Source organism: Carassius carassius, chromosome 16 (genome assembly GCF_963082965.1).
Source record: "Carassius carassius chromosome 16, fCarCar2.1, whole genome shotgun sequence".
NCBI classification, from domain to species: Eukaryota; Metazoa; Chordata; class Actinopteri; order Cypriniformes; family Cyprinidae; genus Carassius; species Carassius carassius.
In genome coordinates, this window is record NC_081770.1 from 3,937,247 (window position 1) to 3,954,942 (window position 17,696).

General features: G+C 38.9%; 1 protein-coding gene across 19 annotated transcripts in view; it reads right to left on the reverse strand.

The window, feature by feature from the left end:
• Positions 1 to 17,696, reverse strand: part of LOC132159463 (receptor-type tyrosine-protein phosphatase S-like) — a 194,036-nt gene that overhangs the window by 40,138 nt on the left and 136,202 nt on the right. For 11 of the 19 annotated variants that reach the window (XM_059568969.1, XM_059568975.1, XM_059568970.1 and 8 more), the window contains 4 exons: positions 11,874 to 12,188; positions 7,464 to 7,657; positions 6,181 to 6,207; positions 4,137 to 4,254 (listed from right to left, as the gene is read on the reverse strand). The exons of 4 other annotated variants lie outside the window; for them this stretch is intronic. In XM_059568969.1, the coding sequence (XP_059424952.1) occupies positions 4,137 to 4,254; positions 6,181 to 6,207; positions 7,464 to 7,657; positions 11,874 to 12,188 (654 nt within the window). The remainder of the gene's footprint in view (positions 1 to 4,136; positions 4,255 to 6,180; positions 6,208 to 7,463; positions 7,658 to 11,873; positions 12,189 to 17,696) is intronic. 4 more of the 19 variants (XM_059568972.1, XM_059568971.1, XM_059568979.1 and 1 more) reach the window with 1 other exon arrangement.

Here is a 17,696-nt window from a genome sequence, read left to right on the forward strand (position 1 = left end):
TATTGTAGCGCAACTAGGTGTATTTTCATCCCGGTACTCCCTACGAAAGAAAAAGCATCTAAAATGACTTTAAAGGGAATTATTACAAACCCAGTTCCTGTAAAGTACTTTTATATAAGCATGTACATTTTGTACAAACTATCATAAAGGCACTAACATCACATATACACCTTACTCCAAATGTTACCAAGAAAGGCTGCAAGTCAGAACAACCTGTTTTGAAAAAGCTATAAATTTTTAAGTGACTAGATGATTGTTGAACAGATCACTGGATGAGAAATGGTGGGTTAACAGCTGTATGATAGAGAAGGAGAGCATGAGAACAGACAGGAGGACAAATGACTCCTAGAAAAATGAAGTTGACGGGGAAATGGCGCAATCTGCTGCAGTGAGAGGACAACGAGGGTCAGAGACTCAGTGATTGTGGTCCGCTTCCCCTCGCCAATGGTTCTCCAGTCCACTCCACTGGGCGACACACAATCCTCGCCACAGGACCACAGGCACGTTTCCCATTAGGCCTTGCATTAACAGCCACTGTTGACCCACAGCCACTGATTAAGATAGGATTGCATTTCACACTCACACCCTCCCTCCTTCCATACTTCCCTTTCTCTCTCTGTCCTTCTAATCTCCAGTGGAGGAGACGCAGCTACGAATAGAGGAACAAAATAAAATAACCTTCAACTAACATGCAATTAACCTGCCGACAGGACTTACAGTAAGTTATATTAAGCGTATAAAGCACGACTGCCAGCTGACATGACTTAGCCCTGAGAAAACTGCAGCGCTGCATTCTGGGCTGAACTGATACCAAATATACAGAAGACAAGGGCAAAACCAACCAAATATGTCTGAATGTAACTGTCCTACTAAACTTCCTCAGCACAGGATAACAAAAAGATCAATGTAATTAACAGTCTTTAATTTTTCTACAATACAGAAGAAATTAATCAAAGTAACATTTTATGAATGAACATATTTGTAATGATTTTACCATGATAAAGGACAAATGGGAATCAAGCAAATTTGTTGCTTTTATAAAATTTGAGCAACAGTAAAAACAGATACAAATGTTCAATATATAATTAAATTAAATATTCTACCAAGAGCTAAGCTATTTGTTTACATTTTTCAGGAAACTTGATTCACCAATAAAGATTTCAAAGACAGCTGATCAAATCTAATTCTAGAGATGGAACTATACGTTTCATAAAAATAAACTAAATCAATTTATGAGCCCTATAATGCCAGTTTGTAATCCCATAATCCAAAAACCTCAATCTACAGAAAGTTCAACTCAATGCTACAGTATCCTGGCATCAGACAACATTAGATAGAGAGACCAACAGAGGAGCTCCACTCTTCACAATCAGCACTGGAGCATGTGGCCCTAAGTGGACCAATTAATTGAAGAGAATAACCACAGTCTTGGGAGGACGGTGAGTCATCCGGACTCTCTGTTCCCTGAGCAGTGGCGGCCGTCCAAGCGGACACTCGTGAAGCACACCTCCAGCCCCTGCATTAGCATGCAGTCTGCTCATCTCCCACAAGGATGAAAGGAGACAGGAGGAAATTAAAAAAAGGAAGGCTCGCACTTGATTGGAATCTGGCCTACCGACGCCTAAACTTAAAGATGTGATGGTTTGTGTTTAAAGCACGTGGAATCGCGAATGATAAGGCGCATTAGCAAAGGATTTGACAGCATGCACATCAACCAGTCCATCGTCTCTGAAACGAGAACAGAATCAATCATTCCTGTGTCATTCCTCCTGGACAACAGGCAGCATCAATTCGATCGATACAAGGACATCTGCTTTGAGATCAAGGTTCAGCAAAGCGATAACGCAGCTCTTTGAATGCAGCATTAATAATGCTTGTCAATATGGTTGACGTGTGCTTAAAACACCAGAACTGTTGAAAATTTACGTTTTTATGCATTTGAACGGGTGCTATTTTTAGATAATTTAAAAAAAAATTTTCATACAGTTAATAAATCTGTATTTTTTATTATTCATGCTAATAAATATATAGTTTATATTCATTTTTATTTTATTATGGTTATTTTAGTAATATAAGTATATTCTTTAATGATTTAAATTCATGCTAATAACCCCGAATATTTAAAATATTTTGTTTAGGTTTTCCAATTAAATTGTATTTTTATTCGTTAGTTATTTTCCTGCGTTTTTGCTTTTATTTTTTATTTTTTACATTTATCGTTTTTATTCATTTTTAATTTAGTTGCGTTATTTTAGTACTTAAAAATGATAAATGTTGCCTTGGCACCTAGCTTTTTATTTCCTTTCATTATATGTTTTATTTTATATTTTATTAAATGATAACAACCCTGATTTTTACCACTAAAAGTACTACTGCTCACTCCAGCGCACATTATTTTGTTGCGTAACTGGAATGACGTCTTGGCGTGACCGCAGAGCCTGACTGACGGGCTTCACACTGAAGTTTATCTCGGACATGCAGAATGGCAGCTCGGGGACGGCCAGCTCTCTCAGATGACAGGCGGCCTTGTGGAAGGTTCGGGGTTGGAAAGGGGCGGGTCGGCCCTTATCAATACAATAAGGCAGGGGCTTAAGTTGTCTGACAGCATTATGTAGCAGAAATGAGGCATGAAAGTGCCCCGGAGTGGCTCCTCTGAGCCCCATTGGTCAAGCTTCCCCTCTGTTCTGGCACATGAAAGAGTGCGATGACGCTTCTTTAAGTAGGGCTGAGTCTGCCCTTGTTTATTTATTTCTTTCTTTTGTCTGCTGTAAGCGTTTCGCCACACTTTCGGAGGCGGGAAGCACAGGGACATCCTTCCTTTGACTGAGAGGAAGAGAGACGGGAATGACATGTATATGTGGCATCGGTGTCACACTTGACACCTGCGATTGGCACACCTGTCTCGTCAGCGTCTGGAGTTTAAGAGCTAACTGCAGAGGAAAACCGACTATGCATATGTGCCTAGCTAATATATCTTATTAGCTTTATTCATATACTATACTGCTCAAAACTCCCACTGTTCTTATATTTTGAATGCATACTTTCAAATGGACCAGTTAGTAGGCTGTGAGGTGAAAATTTTACCATCAGCAAGGATTAGCACTATTTTAGCTTAACAATGTATTTTAAAAGAAAAAGCGCATGGCGTCAAACGCCTTGAAAAACTATGAGAAGAACGTAAAAGCCAAAACATGATCATCTACATGTGTCCAGAGATTTATAAGAATACCATGGTATTAGCATGATGGTAGTGTCCCAAACTCACTAGCATGGTATTCTTCTCTTTTCTGGTAGGTTTAGGTATGGCCAATCTGATCATTCTTACACTAGGGATGTATAAAACGCAGATTTTCAATAGAGACCAGGTAGTTGGCTTGTAGAATTAAATAATCAGACAGTATTAGTGGCATTTTACTTAATGTTGAACCTTAAAATAAAACACTCATCACATCAGACACATAACAAACTAAATGGGTAAGAAAAAAAAATCTAACAGCTAAAACATGTTTGTCTACATGTGTACAGAGAAAAGGTACTTATAAAAATGGTATTAGCTTTGCATGGAAATAGTAATTCACTTCCCTGTACAATTAGGCTAAAATAGCATAACAGAATGCTAATGTTTTGTGACTCATTTCTAAAGTCTACTCTAAAAGTCCTAAAAAGGCAACACATTTTGGACATTTTGGACGCAACCAAAAAGTCTATCTACATAAACCAACAACTAGGAACACTTTGAGTTTGACAGTGCTTTAAAATGGAAAAATGTAAAGATGCTACTTTAGCATGCCGTTTTGCTTATTTTTAGAAAGCTAATTTACTAATCTGTGTTTAACTAGTCCATCATTCTGACTCACTAATGCCTAACTCAAACTTCAACCCTCTAAATCAGTTCTTGTTTTTTGAAAACTAAACTTTGTTGCAGTAGCAGGCCATGTGTGACTAACCGCTAATGCACGATCCCAGCTATACGTTCCCCTTTATAGCTTTTATGTACTCCAGACACGCTATATAGGCCATGTTTGTTTTTTCTTATTCGATTGAAGTCCCTTAAGATTCATTTTGTTCCTGTAGCTCATAACACCTGGCCTGCGGTGCTCTGGAGCTCGGCTAATGATAACCACATTATTACCGACCTGCTCCTTTAGTCACCACCAGCTTGGGTTTGCTGCGGGCTCCGTCTCCTTTGGTGGTGTAGGCTGCCACAGTGATGGAGTACGTGGTGTCAGGCTGCAGGCCCCCGATGACCATCTCCTGTGGTTAATGGACACAAAGAGGGAAGTTAGCACTATGTTAGGGAACTGAATTTTTTAAAGACTTCACTACATGTCACCTGCACAGACCCCGCGTCATTTTCCCATCTTTTCAATGTCACACCCTGCAATCTGCTCTCTGCTCTTTTTTTTTAAATTTTTTTTTAGTATATTAACCTAGCAACTTGTCACATTAATGCTGAATGTATGACTGATATCAACACCTCTAATATTATAAAATTAAAAAATATATATCAGTGCTGTCACACAATTAATCCCGATTAATCGCATCCAAAATAAAAGTTTTTGTTTACATAAAATATGTGTGTGTACTATATGTATTTAAATACAAACACATGCATTTATATATTTAAGAACAATATGTTTATATATATATAAATAAAATGTATTTGTACAGGTATATCAATAATTAATGTAGAATGTTCTCTCTCTCTCTCTCTCTCTATATATATATATATATTCAGACGTGCACCTCATTTCTACAGCAGTGTGGATCATTATTATTGGCATTTAGCATGTCATCCAGCATGACCAGGTTATAGATTACAATTCCTGCTCATCTACGACACATGTCTGTGAATTAATTCAACAGAGAGCCTGAGCAAACAGACGGTCAGAATAATGAATTTCTCTTTGGGACGGCCGGTAAGCTGTGAGCACACACGCCCTTCTGACGGCCTTCTATTTTCCAATATTTCACGTGAAAGCGAGTGAGCTTTGATCAGTGCGCAAGACGGAGAGGAAATTAATGCCATGCGCTTGTAGAGAAAAAAAATCAACTGCGGGTCCTGCGGCTTACAGAGAATTGAGCTTCACATCAAACCAGTTCAAGATATTCATGCAATTTCTGGGTTACACAAATGATCTATTTATAAAAATAAATAACACCAATGTATATCTCATTTCTTCAAAAGGTTGCTTGAATTTTGCAAAAAATAAGCTTCGTTTTTGTTTGTACTTTTGCTTTACTTAATGCACAACATCACAGCACAAAACACACTCTTTCATGCCAGGTATAAAGGAACCCTGATGTTACATCATTCCCTCTGTGCACCATTAATATTTTTCTATCGCCATCTCACACACACACACACACACACACACACACACACTGGACGTGAGGTTCCATCAGTTTCCTCTCTGACCAAAATCAGCTCATTATAAAAATCTTGCAACACAAAAAATGGTATACATGACACATTATCTCTAATGTGTCAATCTATATGCATCAAAACTATTTCTGACTTATTTTAATGACCTGGGTTTATTTGATTGTCTCCACGTTAGAGGACTGTTACAAACATATTTCTTCCCTAATGAGGCTCATGTTTTTCTTCCAATCAACCAAACTGTGCAAAGCCTGAGATATCATGCCCTAAACTTGGCTTTCTGAATATCTGAACTTTACAAAATGAAAATCTACATGAATTATCTACACACCTCAGTTTCATTATAAAAAATTTGTAAAGCAATGTTAAAAAAGGTTTCATGAGACTTCAACATCCATGCATAAATCGGTGTATGAATCCACTCAGTTTTCTAGAATTTTTTCACCAAGTTTAGAGGCCAGTTTAGAAAATATTCCTACCACAATGACTCTATGAACCTCTAAGACTTGAAGGGAACACATTTTTCTACCAATCTACCAATTTATACAAAGCTAGCAATCCAAGTTCCTGAGATATCATACACTGAACATGGCTTTTGAAGAAATATTTGCCTATTAAACAAATGCTAGAATCTATATGATCTACAGCGTTTATGACATTTCGCCAATAAAAAAAAGAGAAAACAGCATTTGAGTTTCTGCCTATAAACATGTTCAATGACTGAGATATAAAGTGGGTCTGATGTAACATCACAGGTTTTCACATCACACCGAACACTCGCCGACAGCCATACTCACGTATTCAGCTGTGTCGTCCATTTCCCACTAACATCCCCCACCCAGGAGGACAAAGAGGGAGGGCGGTTTGAAAGAGATGAAAAAGACAGACAGAAAGAAAGAGAGGAAAGCTTAAGATGAAACAAGGTAAAAGTGCCAAGGAAATGGAAGAAAGGCAGAGTGTTTTAAAGTAGGTCAGTGTGGATTAGTGAAAAAAATGTTGAAGATTGAAGACGAGGCAGGAAATTGAGTGGCCGCTACTATCTGAGCACGTCATTCCTGCAGTTTTTTCTTCACCATTTCATTAAGTAAGAGTATAAAAAGGCTGTTTTGGAATTTAATATCAGATCACATCAGCTATTCTTCTAAGAAATGCTCCAAGTCTTATGCGAAGCAAAATTAATTTGATGTCTTCGAAAGTTTTGGGACAACTCACCTCAACGGCAAAAATTTATTTTTATAAAAAATGTTCACATGAATATTTCATTGTTTTATCATTACATACATGTTTGTGTTATTTAAACAGATTAAAACAAATAATTAAAAAAACACCTTTTGTACAGAACAGAATCGATATTATTGTATCGTGACCCAAATATAGATACAATATCAACCAATTCCCACGCAGATGACAACTGTAAATGATTCTGTCATAAACATAAATGGGATAAATTCAAAAGCTTTCGTCACGGTTTGTTCAAAGCTGTAATATTTGCAGCTATGTGGAGAATAAGGCGCATTCTATCTGTAATTTCACTGCTGTTTTCATGACAGGAGCTTGTATTATAATTTTAGGTTGCAGCCAGAGGCTCTCGCTTGCTTTTTCTTCTTTCTTTTGCTTTTTTTTTGCTGCTTGTGCTTTTAAATCAAGTCTGAATTGTGACCGCAGTGCTCAAGTGCCTCATGTTTCTGTGGAGCTCTCGGGGCGCTCAATACGGCAGACATAATCAGCTTTTGTTGACTTTATCTGTGACATTAGAGCCTTAGAGGTTAAACTTATTAGAGGTTTGACAAAACCGTGCAATTCTAATGGCTGATAAGATGTTTTGGACTGCTTGTGGAAAGCATTCTAGAGGCTATAAAAGAACTTCACAGATTAAATTATTTGTGAAAGGATTTTCATACATTTGTTGCAGTGGCCATGAGTGTGTTAATTCGCATTTGCTGCAACAGTGTCTTAAAAATAGACCTTAACCAATAGTCTGCGCACCCTTGATGACGTCAGTTAAAAAGAAAATTGGCAAGAAAAATCATAAACAACAACCTTTTTGTTTCAGCACAGTGGCATCGTTGCGTTAACATACCTGTGCATCGGCGAGCATGACGTCCTTTATGAGGGGCAGGCCACGGGATTCACCGTTCTCGACACGGACGTAGTGCACCTGGTATCCTCGGATTTGCCCGTGCTGCTTCCCTGGCAATAGGGAGCGCCACATTACCTTGATGGCGGTGGAGTTCAGCACCTCGACCTCCACGCGTCGAGGAGGGGCCCCGGGAACTGCCATGGGAAAAGATGACATGCTATGAGTTTGAGTAATGGTTGAAGTGATGACTGCATTAGCATTTTCATCATGAATGTGACATAAGAAGTCATTTAAAGCTTATGTTTTACAATCAAAACACATTGATTATAATCTTTAGTTTTTAATGAGCAAAATTAAAACCCACTCGTCTAGAAATGTTTCACTTTTTTTTTTACCAATTTTTAAAAATATTTTTCTGAACCTTTATTCTCTGAACCAGTTGGAATTGAAGGGAATTCATTTTTCTACCCATCCACCAATTTATACATAGCTAGTAGGGGTGGAACGATACATGTATTTGTACCAAACCGTCATGGTACGGACATCTCGGTTCGGTGCATGAGGCCTTTCAATGAATACAGGCAATTCAGCCCCAATCCAGAAGGGGGCACCCTCAGTAATGCAACGCTGTTTGACAACAGACCGCCAGCAGAAGAACAGCGAATGCCGTGAGTTGCGCACTTGAAAACAAAGCCCACTAGACAGTGACCATGTGCTGACTCTGAATGTGTCTCTCACAGTCTGACAATGGAGTATACTTTAAAGGGTTGTGCACTCAACTGTTTGTGAAATGGAGCTTTGCGCCGTGTATTCTACTTCTCTCATTTGGCATAAATCCAAATATTCCATAAAATTTCCATATTTGTGATGTAACATATCTGAATGCTAAACTATTTATTATGTAAATTATAGGCTGTGTACTTCAGTTCCAACGGTGACACAGAGGAGGGCGCGATTATGTTTGGTTCACTGTATTTTATTTTGATAAAGTACCAACTGTGCTGTCAAGTTAGCAAAGCTGGAACTGACGTGTTTTGTGTGTGTTTGTACGTGCACTGGCACGATCACTTCAACTGTTTTCTTATACCAGCGGAATCAACTTTAAACACTTATTGTCTTATTAATAATGCATCACTGTTTAAAGCTCTGCTTTTATTTGTGTACACTCACATTGAAAACAAAACATTGCGCTTTTGTGAAAAAAGAAAACAAATAGGATGTCACTTTCTGCCATTTGAGATTCCTTTCTGTGAACAAATTAAGCCTGTCATAAAAATGAACTGAAACTCAGCATATAAAGGCTACGTTGTGTGTTGCCCTGTTTTTTCTCCTTGTTTACCTGTGAACTAAATCAAATATATTTCAAGAATTTATTCCGAGTATGTATATATGTAGGCCTACTGAAGATTTTATATAACAATGTAATAATATTTAGTATCTTCACATCTAGGTGGAAAATATAGTAAATTGTATTACTGTCTGTTCAAAATAAATGAAAAGAAACTGAGCATAGTAGATTGGTATTTTTTTCTTGTTGCATCGAGATTGTATTGTACCCCCGAAGAGAGGTACGTACCAAACATCTGTGTACCGTTCCACCCCCAATAGCTAGCAATCACCACACCTAATATATCACACCTAAACCTGACTTTCCAGATGTTTTTAGGCTTTGAAAAAACTAAATTGTTCAAATTTGCATTAAATATTTTACACACCTTGGTTCATTATAAAAATCTTGCAACACAATAAAAGTGTTAACATGAGACTTGAACTTCAACATGAATGCTTATATCTATGCGTGTCCATCCATTTTCTTTATGACTTACTATGTGATTACCACTCGATTGTCTATAATTTTTTCACTATTTATCAAATTTAAAGGTCAGTTACAAAAATATTTCAACCCTGATGAGACTCTGAACCACATGAATTTGAAGAAAACTAATTTTTCTACCAATCTACCAATTTATGCATACCTAGAAATCATAGTTCCTGAGATTTCATACTCTAAACATGAATTTCCAGATATTTTGTGGCTTTAAAAGCATGAAAATGTTAAAAACTACATTGAACATTTTACACACCTCAGTTCATTATAAAAATTAAACTTGAAACTTGAACTTCAACATGAATGCTTATATCTGTGCGTGTCCATCCATTTTCTTCGTCACTTACTTTGTGATTACCACTCTTTTACTCACTATTTACCAAAATTAAAGGTCAGTTTAAAAAAATATTTCGACCCTGATGAGACTGATGAATCCCTCGGACTTGAAGAAAGCACATTACTTTCACCAATCCACCAATTTATACATAGCTAGCAAGCATGGTTCCAGAGATACCATACCCTCAACTAGTATCCACTAATACCCACTAGTAAACATGGCTTCCCTGACATTTATTAGCTATTAAAAACGTCAACATTCCAGGATCTACATGAAATATTTTACAGACCTCAGTTTCAGTCCCATATAAACAAAATGTTCTTTAATTACGTCTGATTCGGTAAGGACAGACTCTCTGTGTGATCTAAAAATAGTGCAATGTACCAATCCTTACTGAGCACCTTAAGAACGTTCGATACACCACTTTGTATGGCTGAAAAGAAACTTAAGCTCCTGCGTCTCAGCTAGTACATACATTCAATTATGTGAAAACCAGGCTGCTGATTAAGCGCCCATCTTCAGGGACATTTAATCAAGTGTAATATCACACCCCCATATACCCGAGCAAGCATTTCATCCCCTTCCATTTCACTATCTTTCTTATCTGAGCACTGATCAATTTGCGAGTTTTTTACCTGCAAGCTAATGAAAATCCTTTTATACGAGGCCTTGATGTTTAATACCTCAGGTCATTCAGTACTGCTGTAAGGTGGAGACTGATTTCTTGGATGGTCAATAAGAGACGCCATAAGGGGATGCACTGTATATTGGGGCCTGACTATTCCATATTAGATGCTATAACAGTACAAGTCTCCAAGGATGTGACTGTCATAATGCATCGCTACTCAAATATCTCCATGTTGTGGGTTGGTCAAACAAGATTTCCCAGCAGAGGTATTGGGGAAGCGTTCCCTCACTCCTGACCCGCCAACAGTGGTTGACCGGCCTGTCAAAACCATCTATCCTAGGGCGGCCCAAAGCGCCAATGAAAGGCTGTGCTCCGTATTGATTACTAGCTTGTATCTTGAACTATAGCGCTGTCAGTCATGGAGAAAGACTGCTGTCACTGGGGAATTTCCGACACAATTTCTTACTCTAGCTGGATTTATTTCAGTGCTCATAAACTGTCCGAGTGCTTTACAGAGAGAAGTGATGGATGAAAATGATGCTAAGTCAATGTTTCCTCTATCACATAATGCTAGTCAATAGATCTTGTCCCGAAAAGAGTAAGCTGTCAACATGGACATATAATCAACATTTCTTTCGCCTCATCCACCATCTTGGATTTATTTTCTCACTAAACTTGGTCAGAGACCAAATAAGGTCACTGGAAAATGAATGGGGGAAATAATAAGATCAAATATGGTGACTGTAGGAAAGTAGGTACAGTCTTTTAGTGAAATGAGCCAATGGCATTAGACCAAACTGAAAAATTGTTTGTTTGTTTTTAGCTTGACATCAGGTGAAGAAATAGACCCACACAACTAATAATATAAAACGTTAAACAATTAAAACATTTAAAACAAGATCAATGTACTTGAGAACGATAATACAAAGTTTATTTTGTCTTGGTGAACTCACATATTGTAAAAAAAATGTTTTTTCAAAGTTGTAAATTGACCAACTAAAATCTAAATTTGGCTTAGCAGTGGTTTGGGTGACTCGCCAATGTCTCCAATACATAAAATAAGTAAGCTTGACCAGAGTTCTTGTGAGGAGAAGAATTTATTAAAGGTAACAATGGTGATAGCTTGTTGGTCTTAAAAAAAAATCTCAACTCTTGTAAGAATCTCAGCTTCTCCCAAAGTTCTGTCTTTGAGACAAACAATAGGACCTTCTGTAGAAGTTCCTAAGGAGTGCTGTTCCTTTGTTGTTCTAACGTTACGGACCATTATGTCCACACCTTTACAGACTGTTTCTCTTGACTGCATCTGAGGCACAATCACAATGTAAATGCATCGGATTAAAGATGCATGCAATCTTTCATTGCTTGTTGTTTAATTCAATGTCTTACTGGCCATTTATTTGTAATTACGTTAATTACTTTATTTGTAAAATTTACTAGCCATTTCTTAGTGACTTAGCCATTTCTTTGTTAATTTTTTTCCAGAGTAGATTTCAAATTCAATCTATGAAAACAAATATTTGTATCTTATACAGTGTTGTTTGTCAATTAAATTTCTCTTCTAGCAAACCTTTAGTTATTTCAGCTAGAAAACAAGTCAAAAGACTAATTTAAAATTACCATCCTCGTCTGTGCGGCACATCAGCGGCTCGCTCTCGGGGCCCGGACCTACGCTGGTGGAGGCCGCCACGGTGACTCTGTACAAGGTCCATTTCTCCAGCCGCTGCAGCTGGATCTGATTAGAGCTGGGGGACACCGCTGGCTCCTCCACGGGCTCCGTGTTGACCTCAGCCCCGGCCCCCACCACCGCGTAGCGCACTATGTACCCGGCTAGTGCCCCGTTCTGGCTCTCGGCTGGCGGAGGGAGCCAACTTACCATCAGGGTGGTGGAGCTGTAGCTGGAGCACTTAATGTCTTGAGGGGGAGCGGAGGGCTCTGCTCAGGTTTGGGAAAGGGGAGGGGGAGGGGTGGAAAACAAAGAACGAAAAGATGGGAAAGAGAAAAAGAAAATGATAAAAGGGAAAAACCAACTGAAAAAAACAAGCAGAGACATACTGAAACATAAGAAAAAACAAACTAGGAAAACAAACACAAAGGGCAAATGCAAACAGAAGAGCTTGGTTTTGAAGGGGTCAGGGTGTTTGGTATGCATGCAGAAATATGAAGCATGAAGGTTTAACTTTGGCTTGATTTCTGTGTCACAGATCTAGAAGTAACACCACATATGTTGGGCGTAAGATACAGCAGTTTATCCAACTATGAGCGGCTGTACACAAGACAAAGGTTTAGCCCATCTTTCACAGTAAATACCCTGGGCTCTCAGGATATATTTCCACCATGAGGGAAAAACAGATCACATTATTTGCATTTGAATGAAGGCCATTCATTGCAGTATTTCGTAGTTTTTCTTTTGTTGGGTACTTTCCCTCGCACATATCAGAAATAACATCTGTGCAGTTCTAAATCAATATAAAAGTCTTGTTTGAAATGCACAGGGTCTCTGATCACTAAATGCTTGTGCATATGAATGCATTATGCTATTTAAAGTGCCGTAACATTTATCTCCATTGTAAAATCGAGCATTAAAAGTTACTCTGTCTCGCTGATCCCTGAAGCCATAAGTAACACAAATGAATGAGTGGGAAACAGACAGACAGGGATAAAACATATTTGTGACTGAAATTCAAATGGATGAGCACCATCGTTGGAAAGCAAAACAAAATCATTCAAAACGGATTACAGGAAAATGAGGAAAATTTTCTGCAAAATAATGGCTGGAAAGAAAATGTTAGGACCCGAAATGTCAACTCAGAAGAATCATGGAAAGCCACCAAGCTTCGAACAGAAAGTAAGACCATTAAAAACGGCAAAAAACGAAACAAAACCAAAAAACACAAAGCATTTTCCTGCACATTATACGTACCTGACATCTTCAAACACTAACTTTTAAAGACTTTCTTACCACAAGCACCTGATTCCAGGGAGGCTACGTTTCCCCAGAGTCAGTTGGGTTCAGCCCTCTCCCTCTACTGCCAAGCTCATCCAATACAGCTAAATTCAAACTATTCACATTCATTTAGCCTACTCCATTGGTTTAGTTCAATAATGTAAATGTCTGGATGTTTTTTTTTTTTTTTTGGTCGGATGGAGAGAGCTTTCCCAGTGCTTTCATCAGTCTGCACTATTCACTCTTTACACTAGCCTGAGGGTCCACAAGATTGAGATCAGGGTGCTAGCACCTCGCTGACACCCAACATTCATACCCAAGTTATATAATCCTCCCCAATTCAAAACATCAGCAGCCCACTTCTGCTTTTGTTTGAGAAATGATTTACCGATTTGTCCTGTCACCAACCAGCTTTCATCGCAGGTGTCCGAGAGTTCAGTGAGTGACATTATTCAGAGCCTTGTTTATTCACCAAATGGACTAATTAGATTAAAGTTTTATTGGACTTTCATCTTCCGTTTGAAGATATATTCTGAAGATGTACTTCCTTTCTTGTAGAGTATTTGCATTTAGCGCTCATAAATTGACCTGGTTTGAGTGTGGCAAGAAAGTTTGGTATCTGAGAGTTGCAGAACTACCTGAAGGTTTAGACTCATGATTCTGAGAGTGTATTATACATCAAACAAATGTCAGCATTCAAAATGAAATGACTATTAAAAAAAAACAAAGAGTTTGTAACAGTAAAAACTCCATAATCTTCGGGAAGGAGGAAGCGGGAACCGGCGGACAATCAAACTAAAACTTTAATTACAAAATAAAGACAAAACAGCGCGTCAGCCCCTCACGGACGACTGTCACGCACAAATAAAAAGCAAACACCAACTAAAACCCAGGCCTGGTCCTCTCTCGTCCTTCACTGTCGTCGCTCCAGTTTTATATCCTTCCATCTCCTCCGTGGGACTCGAGACCGGTGAGTCGAGCAGGTGTCGCTCATCTCCAATCACTCCACCGGCCTCGCTCCTGTTCCCACGTCTCTCTGCCCCGCCCCACTCGTCGCATAGTTGTGCCTCAACACCAAAATTTGAAAGTCATTTACTTATAATTTATGACTTAATCATCCAGATCCATGCCAAATGGAAGCACTGACAATTGGGAGATGAAAAACTCAGATTTGTTTGGATAAAAAGGTTGGAATTAGTTTACCTAGCTTCTATCAGTGTAACCATCAATTGATAAGACTGTGGACCTCCAAATGAAATCACTCTTCAAAGTAAGAGTTAACAACTGATTTTTACTTATACAATTATTGACTTTATCCAGATTGCTGTTCTGCTTCAAATAAGCCAAATGAGAGGTGAAAAATAATGGTAATTAGAGATTTGCTTGGCTAAAAAGCTGGCAACTTACTGGACTTAATCTACTTGTGGACCTCAAAGATGTTCTTGCACTAAACCCATGATGAAGATCGGTGCAGAAACCCTTGCCCCCAGTTTGTGGACCCTCTATGACCATGTTTTGAAACCTTATCATCACTGAATAGCCATTGACTCTTTAAGCGCACTTCCCACTGGCACCCACTTGGTCGAAGCAGGAGTGTCTATCTCAACTAACCCTCGAAATTCGGACATATCCTCCAAAGAGTTGGGAGATATGGAGGGTGAGGTGAGTACTCTCTGCTGGACCATTGCAGGGGCTCATAACTGTGGGCTGACCCACAAACAGTGACCTGACTGGGCATCAAATGAACAGCACTGTACCAAAAAAGAAACAAACACGATACACTTTTCTTTTGCGCCTTCATGGGAAAGTCCAGTCTGCCACTTGGTGTAGTTCAAAACATATTATGAAGAGGTAATCCATGTATAATCTGGCTAATTAGTGTCTTGGAAACTCTTGGTGAAGACACGGTACTCTTTCCAGCTTGTGCATAGTTGTAAAGAGATGCGAACCAATTTCGCTGGTGTATATGACAGTTCTGCATCTAAAGGTCACTATACGCTTACATACAGTATATGACTGTCAGGTTGGCCGACTTTTGAAACGTGAGGTGGCAGACTGGGCTTTCCACTGAATGGCGGTCACTTACCTCACGGGAATCCACACTGTAATGTTTGTTTATCTGTTAGGTTGTGGGGCGTTTGTGCTAAATTGCTTCTAACTGTCCAAGGTTGTCGCCTCCCTGACCTTGTTATGGGTAAATCTGCACTACTTTAGTTTATGCTCTTGGGAAGACGTCGGCAGATGTAGTGAAACAAGTCTCCCATCTGTGTGAGACCCTGCGGGACAAAGTGGAGTCCCGTAACTCAAGCAAGAAGCCTACGGCCATCCCACCGGGATACTTACTCTCACCTTTAGTTTAATGGATTTGCTTTGGCAATGCTAAGTACTGCTGCTGCATGTCGAGCTTGTCACAGTAAATTTAACCCTGATAGCAAGAGCAAAAAAAAAAAAAAAAATGCTGAGAGCTGTCTCCTCAAGTGTGTTTGAGTAAAACCAAACCAAAAGGAAATAAAGTTGACTGAACTGTGTACTGAATGGAAATAAATTAAAACCAGGTGACGTCAAGCCGGAGCAGGTGAGCTTTAGTTTCATGTCAGGAGACAAAGTGAAACAGAAGAGCTAGAAAACAAAAGGGAGGTAGAAAGAGCACTGCATTGTTTCAGAATAATATATATGAAGACACCAACAGCAGGACAGACATATAGTGATGGAACAGAAGGGGACACACACAGCGTAAGACATGCCAGAAGTCAAAGGATGCATTAACAGAGCGCCCCCCGAGGGGAATTGGAGGAAATACATGCATTCAGTGCTCGCTCTCTCACGCCCAGGTGTAACGTTGTGTGTCAATGCAGCAGGTTCACTGCATCTCAGCACTCACTCAACCAAACCCATCCCACCCATTCTGCACCAACAAGCTGCACAGGTAGAAACAGAAGATGAGTTTAAATGGTCCACGTCTGCTGCCATGGCTTTCTGGCATCTTCCTCTCACTGTAAGTGTATCCAAGTCTGAAGAATCAAATTTATATAAGGAACCTCTAAACAAAAGGAGCATCATGAAAAGAAAATGCATACATTTTTTCACAGAATTAAAAGTTTATCTAGGCAATCTTTCATCAAAATGTAATAAGTTACACTGTCTCTAAGGCAACTTACGTCTCATTTTTCAATTTCAATTTTCCAATCACTTCCTGATTGTAAAAAGTTGTCCTCCAATATCCCATTTCCCTAAGAAACATGCCAGATTACAGAAGTAGAATCGTTTCTGAATGGCAGTTCATGTTGAGTTTTAACTTTTTAAGCTTTACACTAAAACACATGAAAGCATAAAAACTAATCTAAGCACAATTATAGTGATCATTTTGAAGGTGCACATCATTTGTCTTTGTTTATTTTTTCTTGGAAGCTAGCTAGCTAGCATCGTGTGGAATTGTAGAAATGGCATATTCACAAGTGCATTTGTTACCCATAATTAATTTACTCTGAAACTGAAAGTGTTCTGTGCCCCCAAAAAATTATATTTTAATCACTCAGAGAAATATCTAAAATATCTCTTAGCTTGGTATAAAAGACTATAAAATAAAATAAAAAGAAGACACATATTCACCCATGCTCTCAGACTTCTGGACCCTTTTGTTTGTACAAGCTGAAGACAAGTAACTGCAATTTTTTAGCACAGGGCTCATGCCAGCTGCAAGGTTCCCCACAAGCACTGATGATTTCATGCACTGAATCATGATGCGACTCAGCGAGGATGTATTTTTGGGCCGGAGGCTTGAATAATTCAGCCAGTCTCCCAGTGTAAATGCTGACTACCTGCAGGCTCCAGTGGCCACTGACTGCGCTGTTTTCAGTAATACACAGTGAGGGACTAGATGTGGTGGAAAGCCATGGCAGACCCCAGAGTCAATAATATTTTGTGCGCTTCAGTCACATGGGAGGAAAAAAGTGCATTTGCTGTTGACACATGAAAAAGAAATACGAACACAGAAAGAAAGAAGGGAGCGCGCAGGGGAGCCGAATGGCACGCTTGCTGCAGATCAATCAACCCACATTGATTTGTTTGTTTCACATGTAGGAAATCTCTGAAGTACATAACTGTGACATAGAGAGACCCAGATGAAAGAATAACCAAACAAAGAGGAAAAAGTGTGTGCATGCGACACAATCCAAGGGGCGAGGAATCCATTAAACTAAACACAGGTCATTGAAAAGTTTGGGCTCTAACATTTAGACGCTTTAAAAAAATTATGTTTAAAACATCAAAGTAAGAGGGCACGCAAATCGCACGTACAACCATTCTTACATAAACTTTGATGCGTTTGCAGTGACTTACATAAGAATGTTTTCACAAACAATTTACACAAATTTGTTCTGCTCGTTTTTATCGTCTTATTAAAAACAAGTTCTCCACATGTCCAGAAAGAAATTTTTCAAAAGCTTTGCTAAGTCATTTGGAAAAAATTCTGATCAAAACAACATCACCTTTGCTAC